This window comes from Pimephales promelas, chromosome 21 (genome assembly GCF_988280905.1).
Source record: "Pimephales promelas chromosome 21, fPimPro1.hap1.1, whole genome shotgun sequence".
Lineage (NCBI taxonomy): Eukaryota > Metazoa > Chordata > Actinopteri > Cypriniformes > Leuciscidae > Pimephales > Pimephales promelas.
Window position 1 is genome coordinate 14,416,277 of NC_142789.1, and position 16,369 is coordinate 14,432,645.

The window sequence follows — 16,369 nt, forward strand, 5'->3', positions numbered from 1 at the left end:
TTATTTTGTTTGAAGTAACGGAAATTATTTTTCATTTTTTAATTATTAGTTTTAGTTCAAAATAACAACCTTGGATCACAAAAAATAAAATAAAAATAAAGTCTCGCCTTAGGTCACAAGAGAAGGAAAGCTGATTGCAATTTCCGTTTCATACCCACTTAACCAACCGGCCACAAAGTCAATCCATTTGCATTAAAGGAGTAGTTCACTTAAAAAAAAAAAAAACTGCTGATAATTTACTCACCCCCATGTCATCCAAGATATCCATTTCTTTCTTTCTTCAGTCAAAAAAATAAATTAAGGTTTTTGACGAAAACATTCCAGGATTTTTCTCCATATAATGGACTTTACTGGTATCCAAACGGTTCAAGGTCCAAAAGACAGTTTCAGTGCAAACTACAAACTGTTAAAAGGGCTTTAAATTATTCCAGACGATCGCTCATTTAAAAAAATTAAAAAAATAAAAATAACGGAGGTTAATTTTTATAAGCTCAAATGGTCTTCTTGCTCTCTTCTGTGATGCGTGTTCGTCACTCTCCTGTTCAAACTCGTTTATCAAAATGAACAAATCTTTTTTTTTTTTTTTTTTGTGTCATTTGGTTCATTCAACCATATCCATAATAAAGGCTAGATGTCTCGCCCGCGCTGCTGGCCAATTGAGGTCGACGTCTGCACCCGGTGGCCATCTTGGCACAGGCAGCTCGCTCACTCGTAACATTGTGTTTTAATGGTGCATGTTCTTTTTAAATAACCATAACTTGCTCAATTTTCCACCGATTTTCAAAAGGTTTGGTTTGTTATAAACATCAGAGTTGAAGTTGACACTGCATACTTATGAATAATAAGTGTATAAATAAATAATCATCCAGAATTATAGCCACGTTAATAACGTTTGTAAGAAACCAAACCGTATAAATCCGATTTGGACAAGATAAGAGAGAATTTGTGTTCGCGCTGATCACTCATCTTACACCAGGAACCACAGAGCCCACCAGAAAGCTTGCCTGTGACAAGATGGCCGCCTATGATGACGATAGAGACTCCTCCGTAAGACATCCAGCCTTTATTATGGATATCTATGCATCAAACAAAATGAACGAATTGACTCGGAAATAGATACGTTCATTTTGATGAACGATTTCGAACAGGAGAGTCACGAACACGCATTTGAGCGTTTTTTTGACCATTTGAGCATATAAAACTTAAACTTTTTTTTTTTTAAATGAGCGATCGTTTTGCTTGATAAGACCCTTATTCATCATCTGGAATCTTTTAAAGCCCTTTGAACAGTTTGCACTGAAACTGTCTTTTGGACCTTTTGAAGTCCATTATATGGAGAAAAATCCTGGAATGTTTTCATCAAAAACTTTAATTTCTTTTTGACTGAAGAAAGAACGACATGGACATCTTGGATGACATGGAGGTGAGTAAATTATCAGCATTTTTTTTTTTTTGCTAAACAAATCTCAATTTTTGGCACTATTTAGCTTGAAATGAGTTTTTGTCTTAAAATGAATGGCCCTTGGATTTGTATTTTATTTAATGGAATGATATTCATGCATTTTTAAGTTGAACTGAAGTGCTTTACATGCTTTCTGATGCCAGTGTATTCCAGGAAGAAGACTATTTTGTTTCTCTGTTCATGTAGTAGTGTGTGGGCAGTGGCAATGTCATTGTGTTTGGGTTTAGTGAAGTGAAGTGAAGAGATTTGGAATCTGTAGAGACACCGGTGTGTGTGTTCATTGCAGCTGGTGTGCTGAGCAGTTAATGAAAGTACCTCTCGAACCTTATCACTGTGACAATGTAGATGTTAGCCAGGAGTCCAGGGAATTCTCTCTCTGTCCCTCTCTCTAATCCTGTTAATTGGCTGCCACACTCAGAGCTGTAAGGTCCTCAGGCAGCCAAACCTTGCTGGCCCGCAGGAGGCTCCTGTCAACAGAACAAACAAAATCCGCCTGCGAGAGTCTCACACATCGCCTTGCTCTCATTTACAGCCAAAGCCACTGTGACACCTTTGAATAGACAGCTGCTTGCTCAACGGCTTTTTTAAAGGGCCCAGCATACGCCCCTGTGAAACCTCCAGGTACCTAATGGGCGTCTGCTTTTAAGGAGTCACAAGGCCAGGCTTTGTTTATAGTGACAGCTAAGGGAGTCTCTATCTGTCTCTGATCCAGCTGACAAGAAGAGAATAAGATGATAAGATGGGCCGGTATCATACAGGATCTTAAAAGGAAACAAGAAAATAAAAGGAGGGGGGGGGGGGAGGCGCTTATAATGCATGTCAGCATACTGTACAATGGTCACAAGGTTATTAGTGTCTGCTTGGTTAATGCAGATGTTGTGGAATAGGTACAAAAAGTGGAGCAGTCTCACAAGGGCCCACCGTTTGGTTTATTTGTCTGAAATCTGGTTTTGGGCTCTTGGGAGCATCTGCAATTACAAGGGCTCTTACCTTTCGCTGTGCGCCATCTGTTGTAATGTACTGGGTTTAGTCCCCTGCTCCTCGTTCGTATTTATCTTACTGATGATTTTCATTTGGTGCAAGAGAAAACACAGTTGTGACTGTCAGCACTTTTAAGAGAACATTTATAGAGCTGCTCTCAATTCCCTAGATTTTTTATAAGAGTTACTAACACTGAGGGTAGACTTTTAAAATGGACCGTTTCATTTATACTTGTTCTGATTGGATGAGCCTCATTCAAAGCCATTTTAAAATGCAAATAAACTCACAACTGTGACTGCACTTTTTAAATGAATGTGAAAAGTTTCTATATGGAAACTGTAAACAGCCTATAGTTAGACTAATAAAGAATATTACATGAGAAGCAAGATAATTTTAAAATAGATGTATAAAATAAGATGTGTGTGTTTTGCATGGGTATTTTTTTTATTGTATTACATGTCTAAAAATATTCTTTAACCATTTCTCTATAAGTATTTCATTGCTTACTGCTTTTTACAAGTTGTTCCTGAAAAGCTTATACGTGGTTAATGGAATATTATTGTCTACAATATTTTTGTTTTTAATTTCCATTTATTAATCCAGCCAGAGGAATGTACTTAAATGATGTTTAAATAACACTTTTCAGCCATTTAATTAATTTGATAAATCACTGTAAATGTGTTTCATGTTGTGACATCTAAATTAATCTGGTATTAAAAAAATAGAATCAGCTTGAATAGGTTTTTACACCATCAAAAAAACAATAAAAATAAAAAAATGTAATGGTAAGTTTAGGTAGCTTGTTAAGCTAAACATTGCATTTTCAGTTAACATTGGTTAAGTAATGTCAACATTATTTTGACTAATATGTTTCTTCCAATCAGGTGGGATTGTCAACGTCATGCCTTTTTCATTTTCTGAAATCTCCCATGTTAAAACACAGGTAATATTATTATAATTAATATCATATTAATCCCTTTTGTTGTGCATTAAACTGTATCATGAGGATTCTACATTGTAATGGAAGTATTTTGGACAGGTCTTATGGTTCAGAAGAGCTGTACTAGGGGGACTTGCCACATGCACACTCTTAAATATATTATGGTAAGTTTTGATTTTTCTTATTACAAATATATTAGCTTTTTATTATCATCATTATCAGTGTTGGGGGTAATGCGTTACATAACGTGTGTTATGTAACAATAACACATTACTTTAAATTTACACATTAATATTTGAGTACCTTTTTTTTTTCGAATTACTTTTCAGTTTAATTAATGTGCATTCAAAAAAATGTAAGTACTGAATTAAAACGAACGTACATGTAGTCACATAGAATCGTGCATGTACAGGCATGTGCAGGCCAGGAACTTTACCTTACTGCGATTGGAAATGTTCTCATTATTTTGAAATCGTCGAAGAAAAAAAGGGTATAGTGGTTAAGTGTAGATTATGTGTAAGTGAAAAGCTCTTGTCAACTGCAAAAAACACCACTTCAAAAAAAGCACAAAAAAAACATCTGTAAGCAAAGCACAGCACTACAGAGTTGACAGAGAGAGAGACCCGAATGATACCTGCACCCCGCCTCAAGCTAAACAACAAACGCTTGATTTCAGTTCACGGTCATCACCAGGTCAAACAATTAGTTTGACTGAACTCAACAAATTTGTTGCTGCTTTTATTGTTGCGGAGATGCAGCCACTGTCCATATAAAGGTGCCCACATTTCATAATATCATCAGCAAAATTTCTGTTTCAGGGCTGATCCCCTATCGCAAAACTCTTAGTATTAAAGGGTTAGTTCACCCAAAAATTTAAATTCTGTCAGTTTTTACTCACCCTCATGTTGTTCTAACCCCATAAGACCTTCGTTCATCTTCGGAACAAAAAAACATTAAGATATTTTGGTAACACTTTATTTTACGACCCACAAACAACTGTGTAAGTACACCGAAATTACGGTGTACGTTTCTGTAATTATAGTGTACTTCTGTGTAAGTATAAGGGAACAATATGTTAAGTTTGGGGTAATAAAGGGGTAACAAGCAGATATACAACCTGCAAATAACTTCGTAAGTAGGCCTATACTGAAATTACAGTGTATATTTCTGTAATTATGGTGTACTTCAGTGTTGGTATAAGGGAACAATATGTTAAGTTTGGGGTAATAAGGGGGTAACAAGCAGATGTACAAGCAAATTATTTAATTAGTTAAAAAATAACAGGTACCTATTCTGTTAATATATTCCAGGCAAAGTTTGTACGTCTGTTTTTTATAAAATGTATCACATTTCTGGCAAAACATGTTCAGGATAATTTTGACATCTGTTTTGACATCTGACAATTTTTTTTTCTTGATAACAGTACATTTCTCTGTAATTACATTGCAAAAAGTGTTGTTTCGTTCTAGTAAGTAGCGTTTGTTACCCCCTTGTTCTGCGTAGTTACAGGGCAAGTGTAACTCCTGTGGGCTGTAAATTAAAGTGGTTCTTGTTACCCCTTTATTACCCCAAACTTAAAATATTGTTCCCTTATACTTACACGGAAGTACACTATAATTACAGAAACGTACACCGTAATTTCGGTGTACTTACACAGTTGTTTGCGGGTCGTAAAATAAAGTGTTACCGATATTTTTTATTAAATCTGAGAGCTGGATCACTCCTGAATACTAGTCCATAGGCTTCTCGAGGAATTGAAACTTGCTGGCCTCGAAAAGTTATTAAAGACATCGTTGAAATAGTCTAAGTGACTCCAGTGGTTCAATCTTAACTTTATCAAACGACGAGAATAAATTCTCTCTGAATTCATCAAAAATATCTTAATTGGTGTTCCGAATATTAACGAAGGTCTTACGGGGTTGGAACAACATGAGGGCGAGTAAATACTGACAGAATTTTTCATTTTTTGGTGAAGTTTTTGGGTGAACTAACCCTTTAAGATTATACTCTAACATAAAATTAAGATAATACCTTTTTTCCCCCATTGCATTGCAGAACTCTTCTGGAATTTTTTTGTTGCATAAAATGGATTTTGTTTTGAGGACACTTCATAGAAAACTCAAGAGTTTTGATCTATTTAAGTCAACTTGTACATTTATTTATGCCATGTGAAATTGTTCACATTATAAAGCTGACAAATTTTGTTTAATTGGTGATGTTGTTTGTTCTCTAGTATCATATTTTAAATTTTTAAGATAGGTTTGTCTAATATAACTTATTTCATAATAGCAATTATCTAGTGTAAAGCGCCACAAAATCGATCCAATGGCTGGATTCGATTCGTGGTGAAGGTCTCAACCGTCCGTGTTCCGTCTTTCCCGTCTTCCCCAAAGTAATTTTTAATTAAATGTAACACATTTAATTTTATGCATTAACTCGTTTCAACTCACTCCATAAAATGAAAAAGCTTTATCAATGATATATGTGCATCATTGAGACATTATTACCAGTCACCCTGAGACCTTCAAAATGATATCAAACAATTCTTAAAGATTATCACATTCACATTAAAAACATATATTCTTGTGTGAGCGATCTCTGCAAGAGAGTGTGTGTGGATGTGTGTGTGTGTGTGTGTGCGTGTGAGTGAGTTCACATGTTAATTTGAAAACAAGATCCTTTGTCTTCAGAGGACTCTGGTTAGACTGAGTCTCAGTTTTCCAGTCTTACACTAGCCTATACATTCTTTATTATCACAACGGACAGTGTTACTTTTGTACGAGTGGGTAGACTATGGACTGCATAAAGTAAATTCAAACACATTACTTTCAGTAATCTGTAAGGTTTATAGATATTTTATATGGCATGTATCAGGAAGTATATCTCAGAATATAATGTTAATATTACTTTTCAATCTATGACTGTTTTTAAAAGAAAATGAAGGTGTAGGTTATATAGGCTGTTGTTGGTTGCATTAATGTGTTAAACAATAGTACAAGAACTTAAAGTAAAACAACATCAACAACAACAAACCACCTGCAATGCCTGAAAGAGGTCAAACCATATCCAGGTAAGAAAAAGCAACTCAAAAGTAATGTAACATATTACTTTCCATAAACTTAGTAATGCAATTAGTTACTTTTTGGGGGAGTAACTCAATATTGTAATGCATTGCTTTAAAAAGTAATACTAACCATTATTAAATGTAGGCCATTTAAAGAAATGGCTAATCCAAAATGAAAATTGTGTTCACACTCATGTCATTACACACGAATGACTTTCTTCTACACAAAAAGAAATATTGACAAAGCTTTCATTCCATTCAATGAAAGGATTTACAGAAATGATAAAAAGCTCCCTATAATTACCAAATAGCACAATATTTTTGTGTGAGGAGGAACTGACCGAAGAGATTTTTTCGGTGAACTGTCCTTTTAATGCTCTTTTAATATTATGCACATTCAACTAGATCGAGTCAATATGAAGCCAGCTTCAAGTTATCTTTTGTTACAAAGGTGATGTGTCCTTCAGTTTAATTGAAATGTAGGACTACTGTCAAGTTCAAAGTTAACAATACAAAGCCCTCCCTGCTCATTTGTCACAGCACTTACCGTTTTTAAAATAACCCAGAAAGAGCTGAACCAAATGACTTCCATCTCAAGTACATGCAGACGTCTGTGTCTCCCTCCTGAGTTGGCCGCTTGTCCTCCATTCCTGATGTCTCTCTGATTTTAGCACACCCTGAAAACCTCTCCAACACACTGACATTTCATCTAATCATCTGTAAAGAAGTTATTGAGTTACCAATCAGCACTATGTTACTCAGGAGACCCAAAGCAATTATATTGGAGCAGATGAGATAAAAGGAGATGGATACAGGAGATGAGTTCTCATGTCGGCCTCTTCGGAGACCCAGAATGCACTGCTGCATCCCTGCCACTATGGCAGAACTTTGTCTTTCTCTCATATCATTTCTCTCATATCATAGATTTACACTCAACCGCTGATGGAAGACAGTGTTTGAACTTGTGTTTGGCAATGGAAAGCATCTAGCCTGACTTCGTCATACTCATATTCAAGAGAGAATATGAGTCTGAAACTCCTCAGTTGGGCTTTGATTATGAGGCGTGTCATAACCGAACCAGGAAAAAAAAACCTCTGCACTCAATTGGATAGTCGGTAGACCTACAACCAATCAGAGCAACGCATTAAGTCAACTCCTTTGCATAGCGCAGTTTTCAAATACAGAACATAGCCTAACTTTATTTATTTTAGAAGTTAAATAACGAGTGTTGCTTCTTTTACTTACTTCTCCATGAGTGCCACCAAAGGAGAAACCACAACGACCACAGGCTTTTCATTACGTCCCATCTTCTTAACGACCGTCAGAGCCAGCTGATAAGTTACACCCGAATCATGTAGGAAGGATGCCAAAAATATCTTTCCGATCGACAAATGCCTTGATTGCAGTTCTCTGTTTGTCTATTAAAATGAATGCACTGTCGATTTATTTTACAAAAGACGCGACAGCGGAATCTATACATCTCAATTCTCCAGCTGCAGTCATCTTCGACAAGCGCTCTTTGATAACGTGATGATTACGTCCCTGCAGATCATCTGTCCATCATCGTATAAAGCCCGCCCTGGCAATTTGATTGGCCCGTTCATTTTTTGCCTGATCATAATTTCTCCTCAATGGATTGAGTCCAGACCGAACTTCCCGACCAAAAAATGTTGTGGGCGGAGTTTGGGCTGGCATCCAGGCGAGAAAACATCATCTTTCCATTCCAGCTAAATCTATTGTTATCTGAAGATTTGTTTCGATAAACACACATCGATACATTCACACATTGTTTACTCAACAGAGATAGGATGGTTCACACTTGGTACTGTAGGTTTGGTTTTATTTGATTAAAACAAACTCTTGTATGATTGCTCTGTTAGTACAGTTCATTTGAATAAGTGTGAACGCTGCCATTCAATCCCTGGTGCGCAATGAAAAAGTCGGTCTCAGTCCACTTCCAAATGAACTCTGGTGCGGTTTGAATGAAATATATGAACACAACAGACCAAAGACACAAACCAATGTCACAACAGCCAGCAGCCATATCACCCTGTAGCCCAAGACTAGTTGCCCACTGAAGCTAAGCAGGGCTGAGCCTGGTTAGTACCTGGATGGGAGACCTTCTGAGAAAGCCAGGTTGCTGCTGGAAGATGTGTTAGTGAGGCCAGCAGGGGGTGCTCACCCTGTGGTCTGTGTGGGTCCTAATGCCCCAGTATAGTAATGGGGATACTATACTGTCAAAGAGCACCGTCCTTCGGATGAGACGTTAAACTGAGGTCCTGACTGTCTGTGGTCATTAAAAATCCCAGGATGTCTTTCGAAAGAGTAGGGGTGTAACCCCGGCATCCTGGCCAAATTTGCCCAGTGGCCTATGTCCATCATGGCCTCCTAATCATCCCCATATACACCAATTGGCTTCATAACTGTCTCCTCTCCACCAGTAAGCTGGTGTGTGGTGAGCAGTCTGGCGCAATATGTGCAGCCGTCGCATCATCCAGGTGGATGCTGCACACTGGTGGTGGTTGAGGAGATCCCCCCTCTATGTAAAGCGCTTTGAGTGCCGAGAAAAGCGCTATATAAATGTAATGAATTATTATTATTATTACAAGATGCAACCAAAAAAAGGCAGAATGCTCAAGCATGCCGTTTTTTCCCCGTAATAGAAGCCATGTTGTCCACACAGTTTCCATACAGGCGTCGCAAACATTTCCTTGCTGCAGACCTTTATTTGTGTGTGAAATGGAGGAATTCCTGGCACTGTTTTGACTCCTTTACACAACTAATAAGATTTTTTGAGTTCTCAGGTGGTAAAAATACCCCCTTACTTCACCTAAAGAAACACAGCTATTTTTGACAGCAAGTCTTTTTTTGTATGTTATAAAACAGATTATTATTTTTTTTTCTGTCATGCTTCTTCAGACCTAATTTTGGTACACGGTTTGAGCCACCACAGTAACGGGCTGTTTAACTCAGCCTCCCATGCCCTGGTTCCTTGAGCCCTGCTTCTTTGTAGCTTTATTCGATTTACTGCATCTAATACAAACGTATTTACTCTTTCCTCAGCCAACATGCTCGTTTGATTTAAATGCATTCGGTGTCACCTAATTTAACCGCCTGAACTCTCACGCCATCATTTCTGTCCAGATGCGCTTTCAAGGCCTGTGTTTCAGTACCGTGCAACCTCTGGGAAGGTTTTTTTTTTTTTTTTTTTACTTGCCGTCCATTACATTCACTTTCTTCTGAATCTTGACAGATTCAGCCCGCCTCCTTTATGGCTCAAATTATCATGTGGTCTTTTTTTAGAGATATTAGACAGCTATTGCACATCTCGTCTTTCTGTCAGCCTTTAGATGTTTCTTTTTCTAAACAGGTGTGGATATCGTCAGATCAAGCCCAGAATAGATGCAGTTCAGTATCTTACAGCTCAAGTGTGTAATTCTTTGTTACTTCAAATACTTTCTCTTATCCAAGCTTGCAAGCTTGCCATATGCAGAGACATTGTAATTTGTTGGCTGATTCCAGTGAGATGTGTACAAAGTAGCATTTAAAAAAAAAAAAAAAATCTTGTTTGTGTAAAACTATTGACAAGCAAATCTGCATAATTTTTTTAGAGAACGTCTTGTATTTATTTATTATTATTTTTTAGACTTAAGTAGCAAAGTGTTTTGTCTTATCAGGATTACATTTAGTGAGTTGACATATTAAGGATATATATATATATATATATATATATATATATATATATATATATATATATATATATTAATATTAATATTATTATGGCTTAAATATTTAAACATCCCTACAACAAAATAAATAACCTCACGGGCAGCACTCCGGTGAAGTGATTTCAATACAGGCAAAAAATTAAATTAAATAAAAACAAAATGCAAAAAATGCAAAAAATAAAAAACTAAATGCAAAAAAAATGTATTCTTAGTGACAGGCAAAATTGCATGACAAAATTCATAGAATATATCTTTATTTATATAGTAAGTGTTATTTATATACTAACTTAAATGTTTATTGCTTATTTGGTATGTAAATCTTGTATTTAGGTATTTTTACTTGATTCAAATACCAGCCAACCAACCAACCCAAACACAAAAGGCTGTCACAGACACATTTCCTTAGCCAATGACATGACTCTGGGGGTGTGACCATCTGTTTGGACCATCCTAACAAGGACAGTGTTCAGGAAACTCAACCGTTTAAATCAAGCCTTAAAGTTCTGCATAATTGATGGCATTTGCCACTTGAGTGACAGCTGGATTGCCGCTACTGTCGCTACACTATGTTAGCCCCACGTTACTAGAGAAGAGAGGTTCTGTAACTATTTGTTCAACTTTAAAGTTGTAATATATGAGGAGAACAATGTGTTTTTTTAACTATCAAGCATGAAAACGTATTATACTGTAGTACACCCCAAATACAAAATCAAGACTTCATAAAATGGCATAGTAGGACCCCTTTAAATTACATTGTGTAATGTAACACTGTATACTGCATAGATTATTTCCATTTTCCTACATAATTTCAACAAGCAACAGTTCTTTTTAGATCATTTTTACAGAATGTTTTGTTCTAACCTGTTTCTGACTTGGCCACAACACTGTGGATTCATTTCAGCACAATTTGCCTCAATATCATACACATCTAGATTTCCCAAAGAAATTAAACTCCCATACACTCATTGATAGCGAAAATGTGCTTTCATCAGCATTTTGCATCAGTGCTCTCAACCCAACCTGTCAACTGCAGAGTGATTTATCTTTTTCTTAGTTTGCCAGATCATAATTTTATCATCTAATTATCGAAATGAGCATAATTTTATTTTGCGTCTTCTATTTAGAGAGCAGGGGAGGAGAGCTTCTCTGGTTTGCAGTGAGATCTTCTGAAGCATAGCTTGTACAGATTAGAAGATAAATCTCTGATGGCCACCGATGGAAAGCGAGGAATGGGAAGCGAGGAAAACCGTTTTATGAAGTTATTCATTTCCTTTTGAAGCAAATGCTTTTCCTTTTTTTTTTCATGTCTTTGTTTCAAGCTGATCTTTTATCTTTTTCCTTTTTATCTGCAATCACAATATCAACCCAGTTTTACTTGGGCACTGACTCTTAACCAGTTGTGCATCTACCCCGAGGCGATACTTTGGAGGCTTTAGAAGGGGAAAGTTATATATATATATATATATATATATATATATATATATATATATATATATAATGATAATTTAAAGCTCGAACATTTTGTAGAGAAATTAAAACGGGTCACTCCACAACCATTATTTGCACTCACACAAAGGCTGTCAAATGTATTTTTAGGTCGCACAAATTAAATTTCTGGAGCATATTCGACCAATCTTGAGCCTTGAGGGATGAGCATGGAGCTGATCCAGACATGCTGAACACATGAATTCAGTGTTCTTGTGATTGTAACTTGATTTCGGCACACAAATGCTTTCATCATAACAGTGCAAACACAATGTAAATAAGAGACTTGTTACTTATAATAGGAGTTTCCGCAAGAGTCCAGAACTCAGTCACTGACAAACTCACGCTGGTGAAGTTGACCGTTTAGTCACTCACTGGTTTGATACATAGATAAAGAGAACTATACATGACTGTCAGTGTTGGTGAAGTTACTTTTAAAAAGTAACTCGTTACTTCTTAAAAAAAAAACTTAATCTGTTACTTTACTTAGTTACCCTATATGGAAAGTAACTTTTTACATTACTTTTAAAAGGGCAGAACCCAATGTCTGTTCCTAAATCTGTAAGCCTACATAAAGTTGTACTATTCATTATGACATATATAATGCCACAAATGCATAATGCATTTATCAATTTTTTTAATATTTATGAAGAAATGCCCGTTAATGGATGGGCATATGCATGGGTGGCGCTAGGGAGGGGCTAGAATGAAAGCCCCCAAGAAAGACCAAAGCTCCCCTTTAGTCTCCACCCCAGCCAAACTGATGCGCACCTCATCAAAAATTAACCGAAACTCAGAGTATGCCTTACAGACATGATAAATATATGCATAGGCGGAAATCGCGGGGGGGTCGGGGGGGTCAGGACCCCCCCTATCTGAGGGTTGTCCCCCCCAAAAAAACATTAAAATATGTGTATTGTAAATAATGTAATGATATATTCTTAAAATAATTAAGAAATAAAATAACACAAATGCAAACGGGGCAATATCGAAAAAAGCGTTAAACATTTTGAGACCCCCCTCCCTTGCCTCACAGTGCGTCGGTCCACTGCCTCCGTCCCTTTTACCTCGGACACACACATTCCGGTGGCGGGAGAGAAAAACATAGTTTTTGAGTAGTTGTGGAACTTTGAGTAGTTGTGGAACGCGAGTAAAGGGGTCGCACACCGGACGAGAAGCGTTGTGTCGCGCAGCGCCACGTCTTTAAAATTCGAACACATTATTCTCTATGAGTGTAGCCTACACACACCGGCGGCGCCGTTCGGCGTCTGTCCGCGGCGCCCAGCAACGGCTCAGGACCGTGTTCAAAACCCTGCTGCGCCACAGAGCGCCATTTACATAGTTTTATATACAAATTATTTTTGTCTCAAATCGGTGCTGACGGATCCTGACTTCGCCCTATGCTGCAATATGCATTTAGTTTTGCATTTATTTATCAGCTGCTTGAATGACAATTGCTGGTGTTATTGGATTTTTCAGGTGAGATTCTCAATTCATTCAGTAAACGGATGCTCTGAGGTAAAGTTTTCAGACTGCAATAATAACTTAGAACAGACATTATCTTCATGTCATTAAACATTACAATATTGCTGGCCATACACTGGTGGGAAAGTCCGGGTGCGCTGTGCATTTAGATTGTAACGCCACTGTGATTTAGTTGGTTTATATAATTTAATATAGTTAAAGAATGAGTCAATGAATGAAATGAAATCGCTGCGCTGCGTGAGGAGAGTATGTAAACAGATTCGCCGCTGGCTTAAACCAGAAAGAAATTTTAAGTAGTATAATGAAATGGTCTCCATGCTACACTAATAATAGTAGTAAGGCTTTCCTCTGTATTTTTTTGCCTGTATTATTGGTGTCCCCTTCAAAATTTGCTCTTGAGGATTGTTATGTTTATTGTCCCCCCCAACATTTTGATGAAATTTTCGCCCCTGAATATATGTCTTAAAAAAATGTCTTTAAACGAAACAATTCAAAACGAAAAGAAATAGGCCACTCTCTGATTATGTAATCGCTGTCAATCAAATCTGTCAAATGATCTGTCCCTGGGAAATCTGTCCCCAAATCTGTCCCTGGGAAAAGGAACGTTTCGCAGAATTGAAAAAGGAACTATGCTTCGTTACCAAATTCCGTAACGCGTTGCACACAACACTGATGACTGCACATGAACCAATTACATATCAGAAATCACTGATCACAGAGCAGGCATTAGAATTAACACAGTTACTTTCATTTTGTGGCAATAATGTCTGTTCGCAAAGCATGCACCAAATTGTGACTACCAAAAATCATATCCACAGTGAAATGTACCGAATACGAACAGGTAATGCTCAACTGAGACATTCACATTGTTGAAATGATCCTTTGGAAGGTAATGCTATTTTTTATCCAGTGATTCTGTATCGCTCTCCTCTTCCCGTCATCTCTCTAATGCCGAGTTCAGACTGCATGATTTTAGCCACGATTTTGGCTCGCCGACAGGTTTTGAGAAATCGCCGACAAATGCCCGAAATCACAGGCAAATCGGCGCTCGTTCACGCGAGTGACAATCACGCAGTGTGAATGAACAAAGACGCGAACTGAGAGAATCACCGACGAGTCGCCGACGCCCGTGAGATATTTGGCATGCTAAATATCTGGACCTGTCGGCGATTCAACATCCTGCTGTGTGAAAAGTGTTTTGACTGAAAACTACATCGGCGATCACCGGCAGCCAGTGAGAGAGCAAGATACAGAGCAGCAGGGAGTTCGGGGAGGAGTTATAGATCACATATCAACATGATATGGCATTGTTTCAGAAAAAAAAGCTTCTTCTCGGTCTATTTGGACACAATAAATGGAAGAAAAATTAGTAGAAATTTGGCAGGAGCACTCGTGTCTGTTTCACCAGCTGTACCACAACCGGGTCGAAAAAAAAGTCTCACGTGAGAACTCCGGTCTTGCACGTGTGGTGTCGCGCGTTGTTTCCTTTTCATATCTCACGCGTGTTTGTTGTGAAATGTAGTTTGCGTGCAGCGTGCTAGACAGAGTCTGTCGGCGATTTTTCTAAAGTCATGCAGTGTGAAACCTTCTGTCGCCGATCCATCGTCCAGTGTGAACACAGCAGCGACTGAATGCTGGCCAAGATAGTCATGCAGTGTGAAAAGAGCAGCGACCTGACTACTTTGAAAATCGTGCAGTCTGAAAGAGCCATAACACGCCAGTGGGCGGGGCCAAAGTTGCGATGATAAGGTAGCCATTGATTTTCTTCTGCAGAAGTGGTCTTTCATGAATCGTTTTCTGGGTTTTAACAAAAGCTGTTTTTCGACTAATAAGGAAGTTTTCAGTTCTGAAACTAAGGATATTCTGTTAGTATGATGACCTCTAATATGTCAAAAACTCAAGGAACTTTTGATTGCTCAGTTCATGACCCCTTTAAAGCATATAAAAAACACCATAAACAGCATTCTAAAACCTGATTTTCACCACAGGCAGTCTTTAAATATGTTGTTAACCCCAAAGATTTGGTCAGCTGTGTATATGAATATTATAGAAAAACCTTTTGATTTTTAGACATTTTACCTAGTCAGAAGGACCAAACAGCATTCGTAACTTATAAACCTGCCATATAACTCTATTTGGAATAGAGTTTTGAAAAAGAGCCATTGTTTTACAAATTAAGGTTTGTAAATACGTTTGTTGAAGATCACAGTTTTATTTTAATCTGCATTTAAGACTGTAATTTGTAATATACAATTTATATAGTATGATACAATATGTTATTGTTTTTTACATCGTATTATAAATTGTGTATTCATTTGTAATATATACGGCAGAGTATCACTTACTTTCACCTTAGGTCATGGCTGCTTCGATCCCCAACTAAACCTCAAAGGAGGCATCTGCTCTGAAACAGTTGTTTCAGTCAGCCGCTGATGTCATCCTCTGCGATAGGGCCAATCGAACGTATACATCACCACCACAGCGCCTCTCTTGTCAAGCTATGCCTTACATATCACCATTCTGACATTTAACAAGTCACTCTTTTGTCATCTCTGAGGAACGGCGCTGCTAATGTCTCCTGCTTCTGATTTAGTTTGCTTTGGGTGGCTGCTGTCCTATTGTAATTGAGTCATCAGTGACTGAGCGGTCGGAGTGGAGCTTGCCTGCGGGCACAGCATTAATGAACCCTGCAGCCAGTGCAGCTTGGGCCGTGATGACTATGACTGATGAGTGATTGCTGGTGGATCCCGCCATGCTAGATTTGTCACCAAAATGAGAATCACCCACCCCACCCCCCACTCTGACTCCTGCGAGACGTGTCACAGCCTGTTTGTCAAATGATTGAGTCTTCAAAACAAGCTCAAAACCATCAAGCTGTGACGCATCACGTCCGAGGAGCACCATAAATCGGACGATGTTTGAAAAGCGACACCGCGATTGATATGAATGCATTGCCACGTAAACGCCAGCATAGTCCTGATGGAAGTGCGAGGGGGATGAATGGCGCCTCTGTCATTATTAACGCTCGTTAGAGTAAGCCACTGCTTGTAATCATTTCTGGTCGTGTGGGGTGTAAGGACTTTGTAAATCATCCAAAACTCATGGAGTGTCATTAACCCTGAGTGGCTGTGTTAGTAATTTACACTCCATGACTGACAGACTACTTCACCATCAGGTAACTCACTCGCTCTGTCTTTCTCAGAGGGCCAGTTGAGATACTCTGA

The 16,369-nt window shown here is 37.9% G+C and overlaps 1 protein-coding gene across 1 annotated transcript in view; it reads left to right on the forward strand.

Annotated features, from left to right (window-relative positions):
- Nucleotides 1-16,369, forward strand: part of LOC120476142 (uncharacterized) — a 479,146-nt gene that overhangs the window by 106,462 nt on the left and 356,315 nt on the right. The window contains 2 exon segments of the mRNA XM_089125368.1: nucleotides 3,328-3,386; nucleotides 3,483-3,547. Coding sequence (XP_088981494.1) covers nucleotides 3,328-3,386; nucleotides 3,483-3,547 — 124 coding nt within the window.